Below are 22,621 nucleotides of genomic sequence, written 5' to 3'. Positions count from 1 at the left end.
GCACAAGTCCTAAGGTAGAAAACTCAGTAAGTCCCATGACTAGTACTCTAGAAGTCTGTTTTTCTCACCACAGGTTGAAAAGAAAGCCTGCCCAACTCATTCAGGTGGATAATTCTGTATTGTTGAGTACGTTTATGTGGATGAGCTGAATCCTACCTGTTTTGCCTATAGAATGGATGTTAGGCTTAGATTCAGCCTGGCCAGAAGCTCTCACTGTTGTTTACCAGAATGTTCAGTTCATATTTTACTTACCAGCCAGATTTTTTTTTTTTTACTATTGTTGATTTTCTCTCAATTGATTTCATTGGAAAAAACCCCAAGACAAAACCACAAAAAAAAAAAAAAAGTACCAACTACCCCCTCCCAACACTTGTAAACTAAATCAAACCTAAAGAAGCCCTGAAATTTGGGTTGGGGGTTTTTTGGTTGTTTTAAAATCTGTTTGCTCTCAGAAAAAAAAGCACACACAAATTTTGAAAAAAAAATAGCAAAAATTCTATGCATGTTGAACTGTTAAGAAACTCAAAACGTGTAAAATTCTGAGATGTGCTGTATTTGAAGTAAGAATAGTCAGAAGTTAATTATCTCTAAAATAGAAATTCTGGAGGGTGGGGTGAAATTTCAGGGCTCGGGAGCAGAAGGAAGTGGTAAAAATTTTTAGAGAAATATTTTTAAAAAACAGGTTTTATTGGAGACAGCAGGGGAAAAATTAAAAATGAGGTTAGAGACTTTGAGTATACTGGGACGACAACAGAAATTTGAAAGCACCGAGAGACTAGAGGAGTCATGACTCTCAGATTTCCTTGGGGTTTTTAAATCAGGTTAAACAGAGCTTGGTGTAAGACCCCAGGGTTTTAAGACCACTTCTGTTGAGCAAAATTCTTTGGTCCTCTGGGTCCATTTTGTATTGCAAAGTGTCCCAGCTGGAGACCCACTGAGCATCCTGACAAACATCATACAGATGGCAGCCAGTGGTTATGTGAGGGTTGTCATGATGTTGGCTCCAACCAAAAGGTCAAATTTAATTTTACAGGAACTTGTACCATATTGCTCTTCTGGGTTCTTTGCATTGATGAACTAAGCTTGCAAGGGCAATTATATCTGAAAACAGAACAGTTAATCTAAATTTTCAGTAAAGAAAGAAGTGACTGGGTGGAACCTGAAGAACTTCCCTTCCTCAGGTCTCTTGCTGTGCTTGTCAGGGCTCTCCGTCAGAATGAGGACAAGGAGAGCAACATTAGCAGGAGTTACTTTGCCATTCTTGCTCTTTTTTTCCTTAATTTTAATTTTTTTAAGCCAACCAAATGGAAAAACCTCAGCAAAACAATAACAAATAATAAAGCTCCAAGAGCTCTTGGGTCCACATAACGCTTAATCAACGTACGTCATTACTGAGAGAATTTTGCCATCTAGTGGACAACAAAACCACCTCGGATCCAAATTTTACTGCTTTAATTTACTGTTTTCTAGAGCCTGAGGAGTTCCCCTTGAATTCAGTACAGATAGTTGTAAAAATTTACTTTATGTTTTCATTTTCTAGATTTCTATATGTCTGTGGAACATCTCTCTTAGGTTTTTGCATGTGCAGCTTTTCAGCATTTAGAGCTTGAGGGTTCTGTGCATTATAAACCAAATAACTGAAGTGTTTCCTCACCTTCCATCAGGAAGGATGTGGCATCATAAAAATGGGCATAGTAATTGGACCCCTTTTTTTCTGCAAAGATTTTACATGTCATTAAAAATAGAGAAAATTAAATGCTGGTTCCTAAATCTCTTTCCCTTCTCATACATCAGGAAGACTTACTCTCACCTTGAGAGCCTCAACATTCTTTTTATTCTTGCTTTAACTTTTTTCTTTTTACGGTGTATTTAATCATGCGCTCACTACCCCCAAGAAGCATCTTTAACTACTTCTCACATCTTTTGCCCACTGTTGTAGACATAGTAGTTTGTGTAGGCTCAGATTACCTGTATCTGGTTGTCAAAATGTGTCATCCAGAATGTTATGGGAAAAGAAGTTGGAATGCTGCTTGCATGGAGTTTTGATGTACCTTGAGAAAAACAGTGACTCATTAATATAAAAACTCTCATGACTCTAATAGTCAGGACATGCAGGGTTTTCTTAGATTCCTCCCCACCTCTTGAACTAAATTATAAGCAGGAGACAATGAAGAGAAAGCCCAATAAACGTTTACTTTTTCATCTTGGGTGTGAGATTTGTGGAAAATGGTTACTAATTTTGCTTTTGCCTCCTCTGTATTACAGCAATCTGTCTTCCTTAAATAAACCTTAAACTGCACACCCAAAAGTCACCACAACCTGCAGATATTTAGCCCGTGGCTTTCACAGTGTGATTGTGCCTTAAGGCCACTGTGGGAAAGCTCTTCAGTTCCTCCCTTGCCCATGACAGTTCAGAGTGTGTCTTTCTTGCCTCCTGGCAACTATCTATAAATCTGTGTTGAAACTTTTACTTTTATAATTAATGCTAAACTTGCAAGTAGCACCATTTCCATGTGTGTATGAACCCTACAGTATCAACCAGAAAAACTTATATTGCCTATAGGGACGAAGGGGGAAACACTTCCTGCTGGAAGGTCACTGTAAGACAAAATCAACCATCTGGAGAACTCTCTTCTCTAGTCCAACATACTTAGGCTTAGAGTTACTTTTAAAGATCAGGAAGCAAGGATAAGTTAATTCTCATGAAACAGAAGAAATGTTTTCCCACTTTCTTACATTTTATTTAAAGCTGTTTGATGTTCAGTACTTAGAGCAGATCCTAAACATTTCAGTGTTTGGTGTTGATAGACTTAGCTGTGATCAAGCTGTGGTATTGCCATGCTGGTCTCTGAGGCAGCTTGGGGACTTAAATAAAGACCTTGCAGACCTGATACTGCTCTTCTGTGGGCAAAATGAAGGTGTTCAGAGCCAGGCATGTGAGGAAATGGGGTGGGCGCGGTGATGTTGGGTTTTCTTCTGTTTGTTTGTTTTAGGTTTTTCATAAGTTACTTCGTTTCAGTCAGTTAATTTTTTAGCAACTTTCTTTACATGTTAACACCTGAGGCAATGTGAAGAAAGAGCCTTCTGCTGTGATTAATCACAGAAAGTTGTTGTTCTTTCTTTGTAACTGATGATCAAAGAATCTGAGGAACAGGCATGTCTCCTCCTTGTTGTCTTTACACCCAGAAAACATGTCTGGATAGAAAACAAGCTCGGTGGATGAGACAGCCTCTTCTGGCTTGTGCTGTTTAATAACATTAGAAGTAGACTCTCCCTGTTTAATTAGCACTTCTTGAAGTAGACTCACTGTTTAACTGCTAGTTCTCATAGTCACTTGGTACAGTAAAGCTAACCATGAGTTCCAATATTATCTGGACAATTGAATTGTTAATTATTGGTTGTGAATTTTGTCTTAATTTGCTCCCTAAAAATAGGTTGAAAGATTTCTTTCTCACCGTCTCAATTTCAGGTAGCTGATAGGTAGTTCTTAAATTTTCATTCCTTGTCTTAGTGATGCATATTGTTTAATCAAACTCCACAAAGCAGCAAAGAATTAGTTCTGTGTGGTTTTCTGTTTGGGCTTTTGTTGTTTTTCTCCTTATGTTTTATGATTCTTTTTGTATTCTGTATTTATCTGTTTCTGGTTGTTAGCTTGTTGGAGGGACTTCTGTTTTTCTTTAAATTCTTTGGTTAAAACATCTTATTTTTTCTGATGTAATTGTTTAGGGTAAGCGATGAAAAAGATGCTCGAGGTTATCTTCAAGCCTTGGCCTCTAAAATGACAGAAGAGCTGGAAGCCCTGAGGAACTCCAGTTTGGGTGCTAGAGCTACAGTAAGACTTTACTTCCATATGTCAGAAGGGGGTTTTTTTTGAAAAACCCACTGATTGGATAGTTTCAGCTGCAGCAATAATTTGTCTGTAGAGTCTATGTTAATCAAAAGTTAAACTTTCCTAGAACTTCCCTTCTGAATAACTGAATACCCAATACCAAACTCCTGTGTTAAGGACATAATAGGCTGAGAAATGCAGTTGTTGAAGTTAGTTACATTCCTCATTTTCAGCTTCCTTTCCTCTTATCCTTTCCACTCCATTTTTTGATTCTTTCCTAGGACATGCCCTGGAAGATGCGACGCTTTGCAAAGCTGGATATGTCTGCAAGGCTGGAGCTCCAGTCTGCTCTTGATGCTGAAATCCGAGCCAAACAGGCTATTCAGGATGAGCTGAACAAAGTCAAAGCTTCCTGTATCTCTACAGAGTGGTAAGATGGAATTGTTCTGATGCAAATTTACTTTGATACCACCCAGGAAATGTCATCAAATCATTACTTTTATCTACCTTGTCTGTCGAAATTTGATCATGAATGATATGCCGGTTTCATACACCCAGATGAGAAAAAAACCTGCATCTCCCTTCATTGTTTGAACAGCTGAACACTTGCTGGGGAAAGTTGAAGTCTTGAAGACTTTCAGAGGGAACACTTTCTCTTTAATAATGTGGTCTCTCCTAGTTGTGATAAGTCCAAATACAGAGTGTGACTTTGTGTCTTAGAACACATTCTTTTGTATTCTGCTGAAACTGCATTGGGTTAGCTGACTAAAATCAGTGATTTGCACAGTAAGAAGTAATAATGCTTATGGACTAGTATGAATTTTTTTATTCCTTCCTCAGACCTCTCTCTTTCTCACTTCTACCTCACCACCCCCACAACAGAACTTATTCTGAGTTGGGTGAATGCCTGAAACAGGGGGTTGGGTAGGAAGTGGTTCCATTTTGCTAGGCATCCAGCTTCACCCTAGCTCAGAGCACTGGTGTGTTTTGCAGCTTTAGGAAAGCAGTAGGATAGAGCTAAAATTCAAGTATGTTACCTGTAAAATGGGAACATGTGGTTCACCTACCTTGAATGTTTTTCAGGCCAGGTAATGTGATGATAGGCAGCACTGGAGATCGTGTAAGAACAGGAGAGCCAGTTTGACAGGCAAGAATGAGAAATGTGCTCAAATTGCAGAGTAGTGTTACCTCTCATCTGTGAGTCAGAAAGCACTGAAACAACCAACTGTAAAGGAACCGAGAAAAAAAATAGTTCAACTGAATCTATTAGTATCACAGGTACTTGATTAACAAATAAATTTTATTGAAAAACAGGACTTTTTAAAACATAAAAATACATACAGTCTTTTTTTTTCCATTCACAGGATGCAAGCTCACACAATTACTTAGAAATTAGAAACATGAAAAACATGAACCTATTTAAGAGATAAATTGCTTTTTTTCTGTAAACTAGACAGGTCCCAATAGATTTATTCTGGCATTTGAAGACATTAGGAACAAGAGTGACTTGTATCATGGGTTCTCAATATTTACATACATTTTTTGTGTTCTTTTGAAGTAAATTGCAAGAATCTGAGAAGAAGAACATGGAGCTTTTGGCAGACATCGAAAGGCTGAAAAAGGAGACAGAAGAGCTTAGATCAGAAAAGGGTATGGCAACTGATATCCAAGTAAATAGTGTGTCACATTGGTGGGTACATCTTATCAACCAAGTGTCACCTTGAAACTGAAATATGATACCAACATGTGAGCACAACACTTGCATGTTAAGATGTACCCACAGCAGTTGCATTTGCACTTGTAATACTTGTAATACACAAGTACAGTTTTGTTGGGACCTTTGACCAGTAAGGTATTATTTGAGTGGAGACTGCATTGTTTTTATTTGGCCTGTGTGTGGTAATTTACTGCCAGAAATATAGATATATTATTATATATTATTATAATATTATAATAATATATATTATATTTTATTTTATTATATATTATTATACTGTTAGAATATAGATATATTTCTAACCTTTTCCCCTTTATGATGGGTGAAGGTATTTAGACATCAATACTGATCACAATGTTCACCTATGAGTGTTTTGGGCCTGTCTAAACAGAGAGTAAACAACTGCAGAGGAATTCCTAGCATTTGTTTGTTTCTGGGATGACTTAATTGATAGGCTTTGCAGCCACAGAGTGAGCAGTGTGGTCATGAGTGTTTTGCTGTGGTATTAAGAGTATGTTCTGGGATTACTGTTGCATCTGTCCAACACTATTTTGCACTGTTGCTGGGAGAAGAGACTTTTTTGGTAATTCTGCAATGAAAAAAAAATTCATTAAGAGATGATTAATGATTTGGCTGATTCTTTGCAGTTTCTGTAGTAGCTCTAATATTTGTGTCTTATGAGTCACATGGGAAGAAGTATTTTTCAGGCCAAATGGAATTACCTAATTTTCTGTAGGGAGCTATGTGAACTCCAGAATTTCAATACCCTGGCAACAGTTGCTGCATTGGGATGTCAAGTATTTTTCAGCCTTTCCAGCTTAATGGCTGGTCAGTCAGTAAAGTATTGTTGTTTACATTCATCTCCTGTATATAGGCCTCGAAGTGCTGACTGGCTGGTAAAAATAACTCACACCTATACAGAACATTAAAAAATCGTGCCAAGTAGCAAATAAGATTTAGGGAATTTATACTTCCTTGTCTTGATGCTTAGCACTGATACCAGGATTATGCTTCTCTCCAAGTACTTGGAGAGAAGCTCCTGATAGCATCTCCTTAGAGGCAAAAATACTTTGTTGTGTTTAGCTTTCATTTATATGTTCTTGAACTTTCTTAAATATTATGCATGGTTACTTGACTTTTGAAATCTTCCTTCGTGTTAAATAATGTTATGAATTTATAATTCATATTTTGCCCTCTATTTTTTCCAGTATTTAAAACCTTATTGTTCTGGTGAGATAAACATTTACTCTTGGCTGAAAACAAACAAGCAAACAAAAGTACTGTTCAAGGAAACATTAGTCATGTTTTTTAACAGAATTACATTAGTAATGTTCTACTGCAATTAGTCAAACAGTCTGATAGAAATGCACCTTAATCTAAATCGTTATAATCTTTGGATTTGGTTTTCTCTTACAAGAAGAAATACATTGCTGTTTGAATCGTGAACTGTATAGAAGATTCCAATGTAGTCAATGTACAGTGGTAGAGCAACTTGCAGTGTGTGGAAATTGATTTCTAGGACGGGATTATTTGGATTAGCACCTAATCCTTTTCTGTTTATAAATATATTCCAGAAATTTAGACAGGTGGGTTAAAGTTTGCTGGAAGTATTCCATAAAGTGGTCGGTAATTTGAAAATTGGTTTTACTATTTTACTGTGATTTCAGTGTATTTATATTTTACAGAGGAAAGGGTTCTTTGTAACTTCATTCACTGTGGGTTGCATTTAGAGCATATAGGGTGATATGGCTAAATAGAGGAAGACACTGACATTTTTTAAAAGAAATAGATAACTTCTGATAGCATCATTCTTTTGCGATGCACACAGTCCTGCGGGCTCTGGTCATCATAAATACATGTATATATGTGTATATAATGTATTTATAGCATTGAGAAGAATAGAGTTTGTACACATCTGTGAAGTATAAACACCCACACAGCAACTTGAATTGGGAAAGAAGAAGGAAAAAAATACCAGTTGGAGCAAGTTAAAGAGCCGAGGTGTGCCAGCCTCTGCAGCTCCAGGGGATGCAGTGTTCCTGCTCCACTAGCTGGCTGAGCATCACCGAAATGTTGTGGTGTGACAGAGACATCTGAAGCTTCACCCTGGATTGTATTACTGCTGGGCACTCAGCAGGGAGAGGTGGCAGACAGGCACAGAGCATGGCTCAAGGAACCCATCTTATTGGGAAATGCAGTGTTTTTGTTGGCTCCAGCTGCTGTGGGCTCAGTGGGATGTCCCACGTGTGAGCAGAGCAGAGATGGCACCTGCTGCATTGGTGTGTGGTGCAGGTGGACATGAGCACCTTAGAAACCAGTGCCTGCTGCATAACAGGCAGGTAAAAAGAGCCTGTTTTCACATGGAACTCACACCACACACATCCTAGCTTGGGAAAGGTTAATTAAACATGCGCTTGTCCGGTAAAAAAATCCTTAACTCTGGAAAACAAACCAAATGTGCAGCTTATTTCAAAAAATGTAGGTATTTCAGGTGGACACTCAAAACTCTGATTCAGCAAGGCGAAGGTCCTCCATGAAAAGGTCATTTTTTCTGTAGCTTAAAAACCTGCTGCTGTTTTCTAGGTGTAAAGCACCAAGACTCACAGAATTCTTTCTTGGCATTTTTGAATGCGCCTACCTCTGCTCTGGATCAATTTGAAGTAAGTGCACAGCTATTCTAACTCTGTTAGTCAGTGGAACTGCTGTTGTGTGTAGGTTATGTGCATATTTGCTGAGAGTTTGCTCCTGTATTTTTATTGTATCACCCCAATAATATCTGTGTATAATAATATGTGAGAATTGCTTGTCATTTACAGTGCTGGCTGTCTTCTCTTGAATGCTTGTAATCACAGTGAATTCTCTCTCAAACCTTGAATGCAGAAATTTGCCTGATTTTGCAGTGAACATGAAAAGCATAGTTGTTAAAATGGCTTTTCTTTGTATTCAGAAAAATGCTAAGTAAAGCAGGTAGTGGTTTGGTAAAAATGAGAAAAAAATATGTAAATCATCCTTGATTGTATCTCATGAAGTCACTAGTACTGTTTATTAGGTTGTTTTCATCCTCTGTTCATTTTACACAGATCTGTAAAATCCAGATAATTGCTATTCATTTCCTCTCCACAGATCCTTTTATTTAAAAAATGAATCTGTTTAATACATTTGTCACTTCTAGACAAAAGACCAGAGTAGGTAGAAAGCCTGGCAGGAAAAAATTGAAACAATACTATACATTTATTATCTTCTTTTTTAATCAACAGTAAGCAAAGCATCATCTTTCTTTTGAAAGAACTGCTGAGGTGAAATATTGGTCAAACTGAATTCAGATAATACAAGGCACCACCTTTACAGCTAGGCATTAATCTAAAGTTTGCCCGTTTTTTTCCTGATTCAAGTACAAGATCATCACATTTAGCTATGAAAGAGCATAATCCCTGCTGTTACTGATGTCCCAGAATTTTCTTTCTTTTCATTATGTATTCACTAATTCATTGTTCTTTCCTGAAGTCCTCACTATTAACACAGTTTTAAAATTTCCTTTGTAATAATTTATCATATAAGTTACTTCCAGTATAAGAATCCTGTTGGGCTTATAGGAATATTATTTTATTGAGTAAATGCTGGGAAAACATTGGTTTCTTTACAGATAGTACATTAATTAATTGTCCATGAAAGGCAATTAATGAAAACTTACTCAGGTAACTGTTACTGCCACTGGTTATTTACAGTTCTTTATTTTTGCACTTTTATTTATACTGAACAGTTTTCTTCATCCATCTCTTTCTCTCTCTCTCTTTTTCTTTTACTGCTGTTTTCATTAAAATAGGATTCCTTTTCCTCCTCTTCATCCTCATTGATTGATTTTATGGATGACGTAAGTCTGACTTTCAACCCAGTAAATCCCTCAATAACAGATCAGTTGATTGATTTGGAATAGCCAAACATTAATGCAGTCAACTTAAAAAATCTGCAAGTGCAGTGGAGAGCAAAGCATTTCTGTAATAGCACCCTTACACCTATTCATATAGATAGGTATTCTGTTTTGGAAAAAATGCTTTTCTTTAGCTGCAGGTGAATAATTCTTAATTGCAAACAGTTTTTCTGATGGGAAAAAGCTGCTTTTAGGCATTGTCTATTGATATGGCCTGTGGAAAATGGTTCCAAAATCACCAGCACATTTATGTATTTAATTCTTTTGCTTCATATTATTCCTTTATCATGAGTTGTTTCCCTAAGTTTTCTAATCACTTTTATTAAAATGTTTTTCTTGCGTACAGTTAATTTCTGTTTGCTCGGATAAAATATTTTCACTTTTTTAGCCTGCATTGTGAGAAGTCATTTTCATTATGACTGAAGTGAACTTACTACTTTTTATTGCCATCTGAGATGCAGGTTTTCTGTCAGGACTTTGTTTAAATACACCCACTAGTTAATTGCATATGAAGAGAATTGAGTTAAAAGCTGAAAATTGACTGCATTATATTTCTTCCAAACCGAAGCAGTAGGCCCATAAAAGTCATAATCAATAAACTTTTTGAAATCCAAGTGTATGGAGTCCCATCCATGACAGCTCTGTAGGTATAATTGTGTGTGTGTGTCTGTCTGTCCTCGTAGATGTCTTTGTACATATTATGCATAATACATTCACAAATACTTATGCATATGTGTTTAACACAGTGAAATCCTATTGGCATCCAAATGTGATACAATTCATTTTATTTGAGAAATATCTGCTGTCAAGAGTGTAGCAAAGAGGATGAGGTATATGGGCCTTTTCTGCTGCTTTCATTTCTTTTCACTTACTCTGAAAAACTGCTTTTCTTCTGGATGCTTTTACTCTCTAAATCAGGTATATACCCCAGACAAAATGTGAAGGTTCATCTGTGGTGTCATAGTAGAAGGCACTTACCTGCATTTTTGTATAGCATACAGAAAACTTGTGTCTTGCTGATATTGTTGGAATTTTCTTACTACAAAAAAAAAAAAAAAGGGTACAGTTTCCTGTTGTGTAAATCCACAAAAATGAATATTTAGATTCTTTATCTGGATTAAAGAAAGCATGTTCTGTGTTACCTGAGTATTAGGAACACTTATTTTGTATCAGCAGGTTCTTGAATAGAAATTTATCTTTAAAAATATCTAAAACACTCCCCTAAAACATAGTAAAAGAGAAATAAAGGATATATATGGAAGTTGCTGATAATGTTCTATTTTGCAAGGGGGAGCTTTGGACAAGGATATCTTCCTGACTGCTGTCTAGTTAATTTTGAAGGACTTCAGTACTTTATTCTGTTTTTATTGTTCCTTGCTTTTTGTTGTTTTTTTTTAGAGAAGGCAGCATCATTTTCCACAAGCATTTTGACAAAATTACTTTTTTTTTTTTTCCTCTATGCAAGTGAGTAATTTTCAGCTGCTGGCATACATCCTTTAATAGCAATTCTTTTTGATTGGTCCACCCAGATCAGATCTTTGCAGATGCTCACATTTTAGTCTCGGTTTAAGTTTCAGGTATTAATATTTATATGGTTGCTTGTAGTTAGCTTCCTGCACATGGAGTCAAACTTCCCCTGTTCCATCTTCAATTTGTGTCCAACAGGAGGTTTTTTTTTCTCAGTTGCACTTGGCAAAAGTACATCTCCTGAATGGACTGGCCAGGGGCTCATGTCTCTAACACCAAGGCAGGATTCTCTCTCATCTGACAAAACTGCTGAAAAAGAAGAGGTGACTGCTGAAAGAGGGAAGAGCACCTTGCAGAGAAATACGAGACATTCTGTCTTTGTTAGAAAGAGAGATAAAGCTGCTATCTATGTTAGTAGATGAAAAGTGGTATCGTTCAGTTGTGCTGAAAGTCAGTTCTGCATCTTTGATTTATTGGACAATAACTTGATTCATTCATAGCATAATTTATAGTTTCTGTATTATCTAAATGAATGGTTATTTATGATTTAGCTCATTGAGTTGGTTTAGTATCAATATATTAGATGGACTTAAATTAAAATAAGGGTATTAAAACTCCCTGCCCACTGGATGTGACCTCCATTCCCTTTCCAATGTCTCTTTTTGGCAACGGTTTCCTTGAAGGGCAGCTTTCCTTGCAGCATCTCCAGAAGAATTAATCTCTTCTCAGTCAAACATGAGAAGTGTGTGGGTTCATTGGGTTCTTTGTATTAAGACCAAGGAAGAATCAGAAGTCCTCAGGTCAGACTCATGCAGTGCTGCAATATTGCATGGGGTCCAGGAAAGCCTCTCTTGTAATCAAGAACCCCAAGGAAATACTTCTGATGGCCTGTATTGTTTCTTCAGGCTCCGTGCTTCATTAATGAAGGACAGAGAGTCTGTCACATAATGTGCAGCTGCAGTTGCAAGGCATTCCTTGCAGGAGCTCTGAAGTCTGTTTAGCATACAGATGTGCACACAGCACTGGGTTTCCTAGGGTGGGGATGTCTTGTGTGTCTGCCATCCAAATAATGTAACTATTCATAGCACTCTCCAAATGACTGGACTTAATTCTAATTTTTCCTACAAAACAGTAGTTTTGCAATTTCTGCTGGAGAGAAATAAAAACAGATGTCCTGCTGCCTCTGTAGCCTGTAGATGCTGAGGAAAAACATGGTAGCTCACTACTCAGATGAGTAGCGGTCACTGTTGGTTCCTGCCTTGAAAAGATGCTGGGTCAGGTTGGCAGAACTGGTGCCTAAATCCTCACAGCTGTGGCAGCCCGCACGTTCAGAAACCATCCTTGTATCTCCTCTGCACACAGGGGAGTAGGAATGTGTTTGGAGTCCCTGAATTCCAATCTTGCTGGGGAGGGAAGTCGCCCCCAGTAACTCCAAGAGACTAAATCCTTGCTGCTGTTTTCTCCTGTGTGTTGCAGGCTGTCTCAGTAACATTGTCTAGGTGTTAAGTCTCCTGTGTTCACTAGAAGTGTCTGACAGTGGAAGTGTTGGGTTTTGTTTCTTTGCCAGGTGGATCTTTGTGTATCTCACTAGCTGTGAGAAGCAATCAACTTGTTTTATTTAAGGATGAATTTGTGATTATTTAATAACAATAAAATGGAATCCCATTTTCCCTTGACAAAATTATTTTTCCTGCGCACTCAAAAATACTGTTTCTTCCTCTGTTGCTAACACAGTAGAAATTAGAAATAGATTTCTTAAGTCCTCCTGCAGTGTGTCCTCACATGCAGTCCCCATGGGCTTTGGCCAGACTAAACAAATCTGAACTCTGTAAGTAGCCACAGACTAAATGATGTTCTGAATTCTTCTTATTGAGCAGAATAAGCCATAGTAGTGTGTGGTGAGAGCCTTTACCTGCACATTCATAATTGAGTAAATCTGGTTCATAATGATATTTTAAATTGGATGCCTCCAATAAATGACTTCATTCATCTTATTCAAAGCAGAGATGCCAACTGCAAATTAATAGTGCAGTGCAGTCTGCAGTTTCACTATTGTCCAGTGTAAGACTATGGACTTGGAATAGCTGTTCCTTTTTTTTTAATGTTTCTTCCCTCTTGTTGCCCCAGAATAGCTTGTTTTTAAAATACTTGTAACAATGAACATGCTTGTGTGTGTTTAACCAGTACCTCTGGAGGTACAGTGAGGAATTCTGAGGTGATGTTTGTGTCACTGTTTGGTTTTGTAACATATTCTCCTCCTTTCTTTGTTAAAGCTCTCTCCTTCCTGTATTCCAGCTAACAAAGGCAGACGTGTAAGAGGCTGTCTTACTCTATGTGGCCCTTTATTTTTTGCCTGTGGTGTCCATGCCTATGTTTAATGTATGGATTGTGTATTTATCTCACTGCATGTCTTGTGCTGCTGCTGCTGCTGTTTGCTGCTGCTGTGCTGTTTGTTGTTTTCCAGCCATGGGCTCAAAGCTTTTGGAGTATTTCATTTGGCAGTCCTGTGAGCAGAATATCGCAGTAACTGGAGAAGATGCTTTGGGTCCTTTCTCATTTTAATGTGAAAGTTCTATGTGGAAGTTGATCGGGTAGATGCAGGCTGGGAAGATGAGCAAACATCAGATGAGGGCCTGTTTGTTTCCTTGCCCTCAGCAGAGGGCATGTGTTAAGTCACGGGGATTGCCCACAGAAGGTCAAAGTTTGGCGTTTGGGAGGCACATCACAGCAAATGATAGAAAATAGCACAGTACAAAGACAAATAAACGTGGAGTGGGGAATTGGGTAAATGGAGCGTCAAGGAGGATAGGAAAAATTCATGCAAAGAAAATGGAGATGGATGTGTTGCAGCTGGTTACACTGGAGAAGGGTTTCTGTGGTGTTTCAAAAATCAGGGTGGGTTTTTAAACATGAGTTTACATGTATTACCAAAGCAGACTCAGTGAGGATGAATTCCTACCAGTTATGCTGTGTCCATTTTAATCTTGTACTGCCACTTTTGTTTCTTTTATACAGATATGTTGGAGGGGATAAGTAAGCATACAAAGCGTTTCTGTTGAATATTCAATGAATAAGCAACAATGCCCAACAGCTCTAATGATGCCCTTTCCCATGCAGTTCAAAGCACACTGCTGAGTCTCTCAGGCAAGCTTACACTACCTGGTTGTTTTTGTTGGTGGTGCCTCCAGTTCAGAAGTTCTCTGTCCTCCAGATGTGTTTATACACTGGGCAGCTTTGGCTCAGAGCTGCACGTGTAGACAGCTATGCACAGTGCTGTGGAAGACAGCAAGGCTGTTACAGTGCAGTAGGAAATAGTGAAATCTGCTTTGGGTAATCCAGTGGATTAGTTTAAAACCAGTTTGGATGGTGCTAACATGGGTCTTCATAAACTGTTGCCCATAGTGGAGTCAGGTTGCTTTTGTACTTAGCTCTCTTTAAAGCCCGGAACCTGAGATCACTGCAGCAATGCAGCCTAAGGCCCTCATTTCTGCACTAAAGGTGGAGTAAATTCCCTTCTGCAATGCTGGATCAGATTCTGTTTATTTTGTGGGCTTTTTGTGTTTGTAAGTAAAGTGAAAATACAGTTGCTACTGTTTCAGCAGTTGTCTTCAACCACAAAGGCTTCGTAGCACATTCCAGAAAGGTTCCATCACTGATATCAGGCTTGTACTACATTTTTTCATAGACACCATGAAAATTCTTTGGTATGCAGATGCTGCTTTGAAAGGGAAAGCCCTTGGAGTGTCTGGAAACATTTATGAAATTATAGATCAGATCTCTGAGTTTTACTTGTAGGAGAAAAGGAGTGCCTGTTTCTTGCTATGAAAAAATTTGCCTGTAGTTAGTCATTGGCCTTATTTTTTAGTAACGTTTTTAAGGAGGAGGTAGAATTGTTGAAGGTTAAACAGTCTTTGAGTGGACTCCCAGTTATCACATGTTTAGACTGGATTAAAAAGAGGTTTAAAATAATTGAAACGTGTTTGGGGATTTACTACTTAAGGCATCAGTCTTTTGAATACTGGGTAAAGCTTTCCATTATTATTTGCTTCTGATAAATCTGAGCACAAAATGTTTGCTTTACTGCTACTTTTTGCCACAATGCTTGAAACACATCATAAATGTGTAGTAAACAGGTGTATCCCAGTGTGAGAATATCCCATTTTCATTTCAGAAATACTTGCAGGCATGTTAATATGCCTAAGTTGATCAAACTGATGAGCATTCTCCACCAGATAATTTTTTTGAAGGGTATGGTAAAACTAGAAGCCATCAAACTTAACTCACTGTTTTTAAAGAAGAGTGTATATAAAACTAGCAACTGCACCTGTTCGCTACCGTGACTGAGCTCCTGAAGAACAGGACTGTGTGTGCATGTATAAAATTGGCCTGGCAATATAAACGATTCCCAAAAAGCAGTAAAGTTTGTGGAATTCTTAGTATTGTCAGTGGCAAGTGAGATGAGAAACACTGGAATGTTCAAATGCTTTCTGTAAACATGGCTGCATATTTTAGTTTCTCTCCAAGCTAGCCAAATCCTCGGCAATGGAGAGCTGATGATAGCATTGCTCCAGAAAATCGAGGCATGCCGTGGAGCCTTCTGCAGGCCTGCAGCTTTTACTTCTATTATTGGTGGAAAAAAGCTTTTTCACCTTTTTTTTTCTTTTTCTTTTTAATGTAATTTTTCATGGACAGCTTTGTGGAGATGTCTTGTTTTCAAGGAAGAACCCTGCCTCCTCTGATTTTTTCAGCTGTAATAACAAAAGATGACTTGTCACGCAAGATACCTGTTTGTACCTATGTGCCTTGCTCAGTGTAGCTCTGTGTTGGGCTTAGTTTCATTCTATATATATCAAGGACTAGGAAAGTATTCCCCAGAAGAAACTGTGTTCCTGGTAAGGATGTTTCTGCAGTTCAAATGGGGTGCAAAACCCCCTCAGTTCTCTGTGAAGATAATTATCACTACCCTCAGGATATACACTGCTCTGCCTTTTCTCCTTGTTTTCTCCTGAATATGTTTGTAGGAACTTATATGGGCCATGTGGTAATTCACTTACAACAAATCCCTGCTACCACTGGACAAAACCCAGTAGCCTTTAGAAAATACTCACCCTTGAAAAATGCTGAATTACAAGTGCTTTCGAGTGGTTATCAGGGCCCTGAACTAGCAGCTCTTATGCATGTGCTCACCTCTCAGCAGAAGCCTTGGTGTGTTTACATGCAACAACTTTCATTCCATTTTGTTGCTTTGAATTAGGAAGTTGCTTAAAACTGAATTTTTATCCTCTCAGTTCTCTCAGGAATTCTACTGCTCCCATGTCTTATTTTGGTAAGAGTTGAGAATTCTTTTTTAATGATGTCTTTGATTTATTTCTTTGGTTGTTGTTTTTTTTTCCTCTCTTGAATTGTTCTCCTAGATTGATTCAGTTGAGAATTTGACATTGTCTAATACTCCATCACGGGATGAAGATAGCAAGTCTCACCTCCATTCAAGATCCAGGTCTCCTTCTACAGCCAGTGAGATTGAGCCAATTGAGGTACTTCAGTGTTGAAAGATATCTGTGTTTTTTTTTTTTTTTTAGGAGTAACAGTCTCATTGTATAAAAATTACTATTGCAAATCTTTTGTTTAGGGTGAAGCTCACTCTTCTGCAGCAAGACTGTTTAGGACTTTGTAGTAGCCTTCTGCACTAGTGGTGGACTGTGTTTTGGGGAATGTTGCATTTCCTTTCACATATGGTTAATTGAAAAAGGATGGGAACTATGAATCAATTATTAGTTATAGTCTCTCTTCATAACATATCCTCATTCATGAATATTTAAGAAATATTGGCACAAAGATGATGTTATAATGTAGTTTGCAAAAACACTATTTGAAGCCCTGCTGGAAGTCTTGTTATTACAAAGTGTTAGCCAGACTCCACAACTATAATAATTTATCCCCTTTCTGTGTTAAAAAAAAATAATTTTGTGGTTATTTATATTAGAAAATACCCAATCAAATGTTGAGGATAATGTGAAGTTGGTTTTGACATTTAGGAGATGAATCTTGCTGAGAAATAAGATTTGTTTTGCTGAGTCCTGCATTCATCAGTTTGATTTCATGGCTTGGATGCTCGGGGATGGGGGGGTGGGACAACTTAGTCTTTTTCTTTTATCCAGACTTCCTTTGACAGTGTGTTCTTGATGTCTGATTGATGCTTTGGGGACTCTGTTCAGGTTGCAGATCATCCTCCCCGTTCAATTCACACACCGACCATGAGGACAGCTTACATTGGCTCGGGACTCTCGGCACCAAAGGTATCCTGTCAAGCATTCACACCTTCTCTGTAGCAAGGGCGACGTGTCACTCCTGGGCTGCAGCTTCAGGAGAGCTGTTGTCACACTGGCCTTACCAGAACTGCTTAGAAGGGATGTTTATGTGCAAGCTGATTGCTCTCTAAAGTGTAAAACCCTTCATTCTTACGTTATCGGATGTAACAAGTTGCACTAGGAATTCCACTGGGGCAGTACACAGGTATTTGATTTTAGGAAAAACAGTAGTTTGGATTTAGAAAGAGGTAAATGAGCCAGAATGTGAAGAAAGAGATGTGCCATCCTGGGAAGAGAGTGTTTTCAGACATGTGTCTGACCAACATAGCTCTACTCTTTGCATACAGTAAGGTCTCAGATTAGCGTGCCTGTGTGCCAATTAGGTGCTTATTCTTGAGAAAAGGCAAAGAGTAGCCCTAAAAAGGAAACCACAGATTTGCCTCTTTTTAAGCAGTGTAGAGTGAGCCCTACCAGGGGGCACACCAGCACTGGACTGGGAGAAGGATTTCCAATTTTCCTGTCTTTTGGCTTTTACCTGCATAAATACTGATTTTCCATCAGTTGTTGAAATCATTTTGCTGTTGCTGAATAAGCCAGTGTACACTAATTCCCAGTGGATTATGTCTATTCAAGCAAATGAAGAATAAATACAAGCTCTTAAGGGAAAAATTTGTCTTATAAAAGTTTTGAAAGTGACTCAATGCTTTAGGAATCTTCTGTACATTTAAAAATGACAGTTCTTCCTGCAGCTAATAATGAAGAGAGTAAGCCTTTCCAATAGATCTGTTTCTCTGCTTTGATAAATTACAAAGTAGCAGAGGATTCATTTGTGTAAAGGAAAGCTAAAATGTTTGAGCAGACAGTATTCTGTTGGCAGCATCTTAGTACATCAATTAAAAAAATACTGTAAGTGCACTTGGAATCATGTGAAACAGATTTTACTGTGCACATAATTTAATTTTTGCAAACGTTTTGCTCAGTAAGTAATGACTTGCTTTATAATTTATTATGTCCCCTAAAGAACCTTCTTACTTTCTGATTGCTTCAGTTTTTAAAGCTGGGTGTTGTCTCCCTGCAAGTCTCAAAACAGAACATTCTTCTGTAGACAGAAACCTGCCACTGTAACAGTAAAGCTGTCATTAAATATGGATAAGTTTGAGCCCTTAGCTGTGATATCTTATGCTCTGAAAAACAGGAAAGTGAGCAAAATTTTAACATATCTACTCTTCAAAGTAGTCTGCACAACTGTCTTATTTCAGGTCACGTACACGATGAGGTTTGTTTGGACAGTCTTTGCATTCACCCTGTGCTCTGGCCTTTCCCCCCTGTAGTTACTTCACTGGGAGTTTTTATGGAAAAGCAGAGCAGCTTCCTGGATTTTATTTAAGGCCATCTGTGAATCATACTGCCACATTACGTAGGCATTTATCCTTTATATAGCAGCATCAGCACAGCCATCCTTGAGGAGAGGGAGAGAATTAAACCACTTACTCATGTACTCTGTGTTCCCAAGGAATAACAGGAAGAGAAACCCTTTCAAAACCAGCTTCATTTATCAACTTCAGCTCTTGCCTTTAAATTGGGTGTTCTGAAATTGCCTCTGCCGAACACCATAAAAGGGAACTCTGTCAGGGCTTTCTGGCATAAAGTTTAAAGTGCTGAAAAAGTCTACTGTTCTTTTAGCTAAGACAATACTCCTTACAGAAGAGCACTGAATTTGCAGCTTAGGAAATACTCTTACAGGTTGACCTGGGCTGACAGTCAGGTGCCCACTGTATGTGGTTATATACATTCAACTTCTGAAGTGTAACAGAATCATTTTGGCAGCTTTCCTATCTGCAGTGGAAGCAAACTCATGTTCTGAGACAAGGTCCAGTTTCCATGGCTTTGTTTACAGAGGATGCTTTAAATGATCAGCAATGAGCACTGATAAGGAATTTTTTTCAGCCCCTGTGTTAGGAGCTCAGATCTCATTCCAGCAAAGGCAAACAAGCTGCCATATTAAATGCACCTGTGCACTCTTGTCTGTGAAAGAACTAACTTCTTCAGAAGTGTTACAGGTGTTAACATCCTTGTCTGCTCATTTCACAGCCTAAAGCCCACCAGTTTGTAGTGAAATCGTTTAACACACCAACGAAATGCAATCAGTGTACATCCCTGATGGTTGGTCTGATACGACAGGGCTGTACTTGTGAAGGTAAGCACTTGTGGAAGCACAAACAAGTGTGAACTGAAGTTCTGACAGATGCAGATGACACAGTAAATGTTGTAGTGTCATGATGCAGGAGTCTTTTGCTTGTATTTTGAATAACAGTATATTCTCATGCTTCAGTCTTTTAACAGTAGAAGCCAAACACTTTGAATATCCTATGTAACAGACTGCCCAGTTATCTGGGGACACTCTTATTCCAGTTGGTGGTTGAAGAGCTTAGTTCAGTTTACTCAAAATAGCAATAAGGAGCCACAGTGAGTGGTCAAGTTTATTGACAGCAGCTTTGCTTTATGTTGCAGGGCAAAATTTAGGACATCTATTCCGACTTATTCCAGAAAGAAGCAAAATTAGTGCTGAATGGAAGTTATTCTTGTTTATATGTGCACAGAATGACATTTACTATTTAGAGGATGTTCCAGCTTCTTGTTTACTAGTAGAGTTGGGCCTAGAGGACATCACAGAGATTACTTCAGGCTCTTTCTTATATGGATGAAACCAGGTGTATCCATAAAAAAAGAGTGTATCCATCTGAAAAAAAAGGCATCTCCATCTGAAAAAGAGAAATTCAGGATTTAGAGCAGATAAAAACATGAACTGCTGCTATGTGCAGACTTTCATTTCTGTCTGTAGCAAAGTTCAGTGAGATTATTCAGATGTTGGTCAAAAAAAGAAAGTGGATTTCTGTGTAAGTCTCATCATCATTATCACAACTTCTGCACTGCACAAAAAATAACCATCAAATCTTTTTGTTTCTTCTCCTCCTCACAAGTGTGTGGATTCTCTTGCCATGTGACCTGTGCAGACAAGGCTCCTGCAGTGTGTCCAATCCCTCCTGAACAGACTAAGGGACCTTTGGGAATAGATCCACAGAAAGGCATAGGAACAGCTTATGAAGGGCATGTCCGAGTAAGTATGAGGTAGCTGCATTTGGGGCACTTACATTAAATTCATTGTTTTCCAGAGCTGGAATTGCTTTGAATATTGGGGGGATAAATTCAATTACATCTTAGGGTAGCAGTTTGGAAACTAAGACTTAAATTTTCACAAAGCAGTTCTTAGCATTGTCAACAGTGATCCCCTCTCCATCTCTGTTGGTCAGTGTGCTTTGGGTTGGTCTTGTATAGTCCCATCTCTAGAGATCAGCTCATCTTCCAGGCCCTGTGAGTTTTTGAGTCATTCTGCCAGTACTGCCTGTGCTCATTGGTGTGGATATTTGCACAGAAATATTAAAAGACTTACTCAACATATTTTTTGTCATACTCCTGTGACCAACTAGAGGTGGGTTTCTTTGTATTTGTTAATACAGCTCTGAATGAATTTGTGAAGTAAGAAAAAAGAATCTGTGGTGCTATTAATTTATTAAATAATATATTGTCTGTGTGTCTGTGCTTGTTGGTCTTAGTGCTCCTGGGCTGTTGCTTATGTTGCTTAACATCATCACTGAATGAAAACTTCCCAGCCCAGATGAGCAAATTGATTTTTGTGTTGTCTGTTTGATTTTTTGATTGCATCTAAATTTACAGAGAGTTGATCAGAATTTATTTTTCTAAAGGTCCCAAAGCCAGCTGGAGTAAAGAAAGGTTGGCAGAGAGCACTGGCAGTGATCTGTGATTTTAAACTCTTCCTGTATGATGTAGCAGAAGGAAAAGCATCTCAGCCCAGTGTGGTAGTGAGTCAGGTCATAGACATGAGGTAAGCTGTTCAGTGCTGCTGGGAGCTTTGCAGAGGCACCGGGAGGTTTTGTTCTGCTTTTTGCTTTTCCTTTTTGTCAAATCAGTAAGCAAGCTCCAGAGCTTTTATGAAACCCTGTAGTCCATATTGAAAGCTGCTAATTTTCTGGGATAAAAAAATAAAACACCAGTTAGCAGTTAGCCTGAACTACGCTTGTTTGTTCCTATGTGGATGTTTAAACTTCCATTACTACATCATGTGCAAAGAGGATCTGTTCAGCTGTGTAGAAGATTGGAATGAATAAAGATTTGAAAATAACATTATTTTGAGGTTGAATAGAGTTTTGAAAGATAGATAAAACTTTGTTATAGGGTAAATGTATTACAGTTTTTGGTTGAGAAGGGCTGAATAGTTTGTTCCCACTGTCTTCAGTATTACTGAAATACTACCAGCCTCACTGAAGGTTGAGAACATTCAACATAGTACCTATGTAAAGCTCATCTCTGATCTAGGTTAGTTCATCCAGGAAGTCCCAAACTGGCACAGATTATAGCTTCTAGTGAGTTTGGATTTTTACAAAAGAGTTGGAGAGGTGTTCTTCATTCCACTTATTTTTTAAGTTGGACTTTTTTCTTTAAAGGTTTTAATTTATATAGATTAAAATCAGTTACAGAATGTCTGAATAGATAGGAATTAATTATGCAACATTGCATTTGTGAATTTCATCTGCAGATACAGAGGAAAGGATAATTTTAAGAATCAGATCTCAGTGCTGACTTACTATGTCCTTGACTAAACAAGAACTATTGGAAAAATAAAAACCAAACATACAGATTTTGCTCATTAACTCTTTTCCAATTATGTTTATGGTCTCCATAAGGGATGAAGAATTCTCAGTGAGTTCTGTCTTGGCCTCAGATGTCATCCATGCAAATCGAAAAGATATCCCCTGTATCTTTAGGGTAAGTATTACATCCTGACCCTACTAACCCAGACGTACAGGGTTGCACAGGGTGATGTGTGGTGTGCATTCAATGACAGCTTGCCAGTATTGTATTTCCTTGGCAAGTTCTGCCCGTGTGGTATCCATGGCAGCAGCAGCAATGCATAGGGATCTGTACATGTATCATTTCTGTGGTAAAAATAGCACTGGTACATTTAGACAAGCTCTCATTTCCATGTGGGTTGTATTTTTTAATCTTCACAATAAGATGTATTTTTCTCTACTTCCTCTTAGTCATTTGAAATTCTTCTGTTCATAGTGACCTTGTATGTTTTCATTTCCTCAAGTTGCCCTCTGCTTCTCAATTTAACTGACTGGGTTATTGCTGAAGTCTTTGTTTTATATACCTTTTTTTAACGTGTGCGTTGCATATCTGAAAACTCCCATTCATCAGATAGTCAGTATAGTAATTTAGTGCAAAATGCTCAGCAAAATTTATGTGTAGTATGTGGTATCAGGCTTTTGCCATCATTGGTTTATCGTAAT

General features: G+C 38.1%; 1 protein-coding gene across 14 annotated transcripts in view; it reads left to right on the top strand.

Moving 5' to 3' along the window:
- The window catches only part of CDC42BPA (CDC42 binding protein kinase alpha), a 185,784-nt gene that overhangs the window by 135,338 nt on the left and 27,825 nt on the right, over window positions 1-22,621 (top strand). For 7 of the 14 annotated variants that reach the window (XM_042051584.1, XM_042051577.1, XM_042051578.1 and 4 more), the window contains 12 exons: window positions 3,727-3,832; window positions 4,111-4,259; window positions 5,388-5,479; window positions 8,130-8,206; window positions 9,370-9,417; window positions 13,215-13,253; window positions 16,356-16,475; window positions 17,157-17,237; window positions 19,341-19,446; window positions 20,231-20,367; window positions 21,014-21,153; window positions 22,013-22,094. In XM_042051584.1, the coding sequence (XP_041907518.1) occupies window positions 3,727-3,832; window positions 4,111-4,259; window positions 5,388-5,479; window positions 8,130-8,206; window positions 9,370-9,417; window positions 13,215-13,253; window positions 16,356-16,475; window positions 17,157-17,237; window positions 19,341-19,446; window positions 20,231-20,367; window positions 21,014-21,153; window positions 22,013-22,094 (1,177 nt within the window). The remainder of the gene's footprint in view (window positions 1-3,726; window positions 3,833-4,110; window positions 4,260-5,387; window positions 5,480-8,129; window positions 8,207-9,369; window positions 9,418-13,214; window positions 13,254-16,355; window positions 16,476-17,156; window positions 17,238-19,340; window positions 19,447-20,230; window positions 20,368-21,013; window positions 21,154-22,012; window positions 22,095-22,621) is intronic. The other 7 variants (XM_042051580.1, XM_042051589.1, XM_042051582.1 and 4 more) reach the window with 4 other exon arrangements.

The sequence above is a fragment of the Corvus kubaryi genome, unplaced genomic scaffold, assembly GCF_017639235.1.
Source record: "Corvus kubaryi isolate FWS band 111438036 unplaced genomic scaffold, C.kubaryi_AGA036_p1.0 76, whole genome shotgun sequence".
Lineage (NCBI taxonomy): Eukaryota > Metazoa > Chordata > Aves > Passeriformes > Corvidae > Corvus > Corvus kubaryi.
This window is presented reverse-complemented; position numbering and strand designations above follow the sequence as displayed.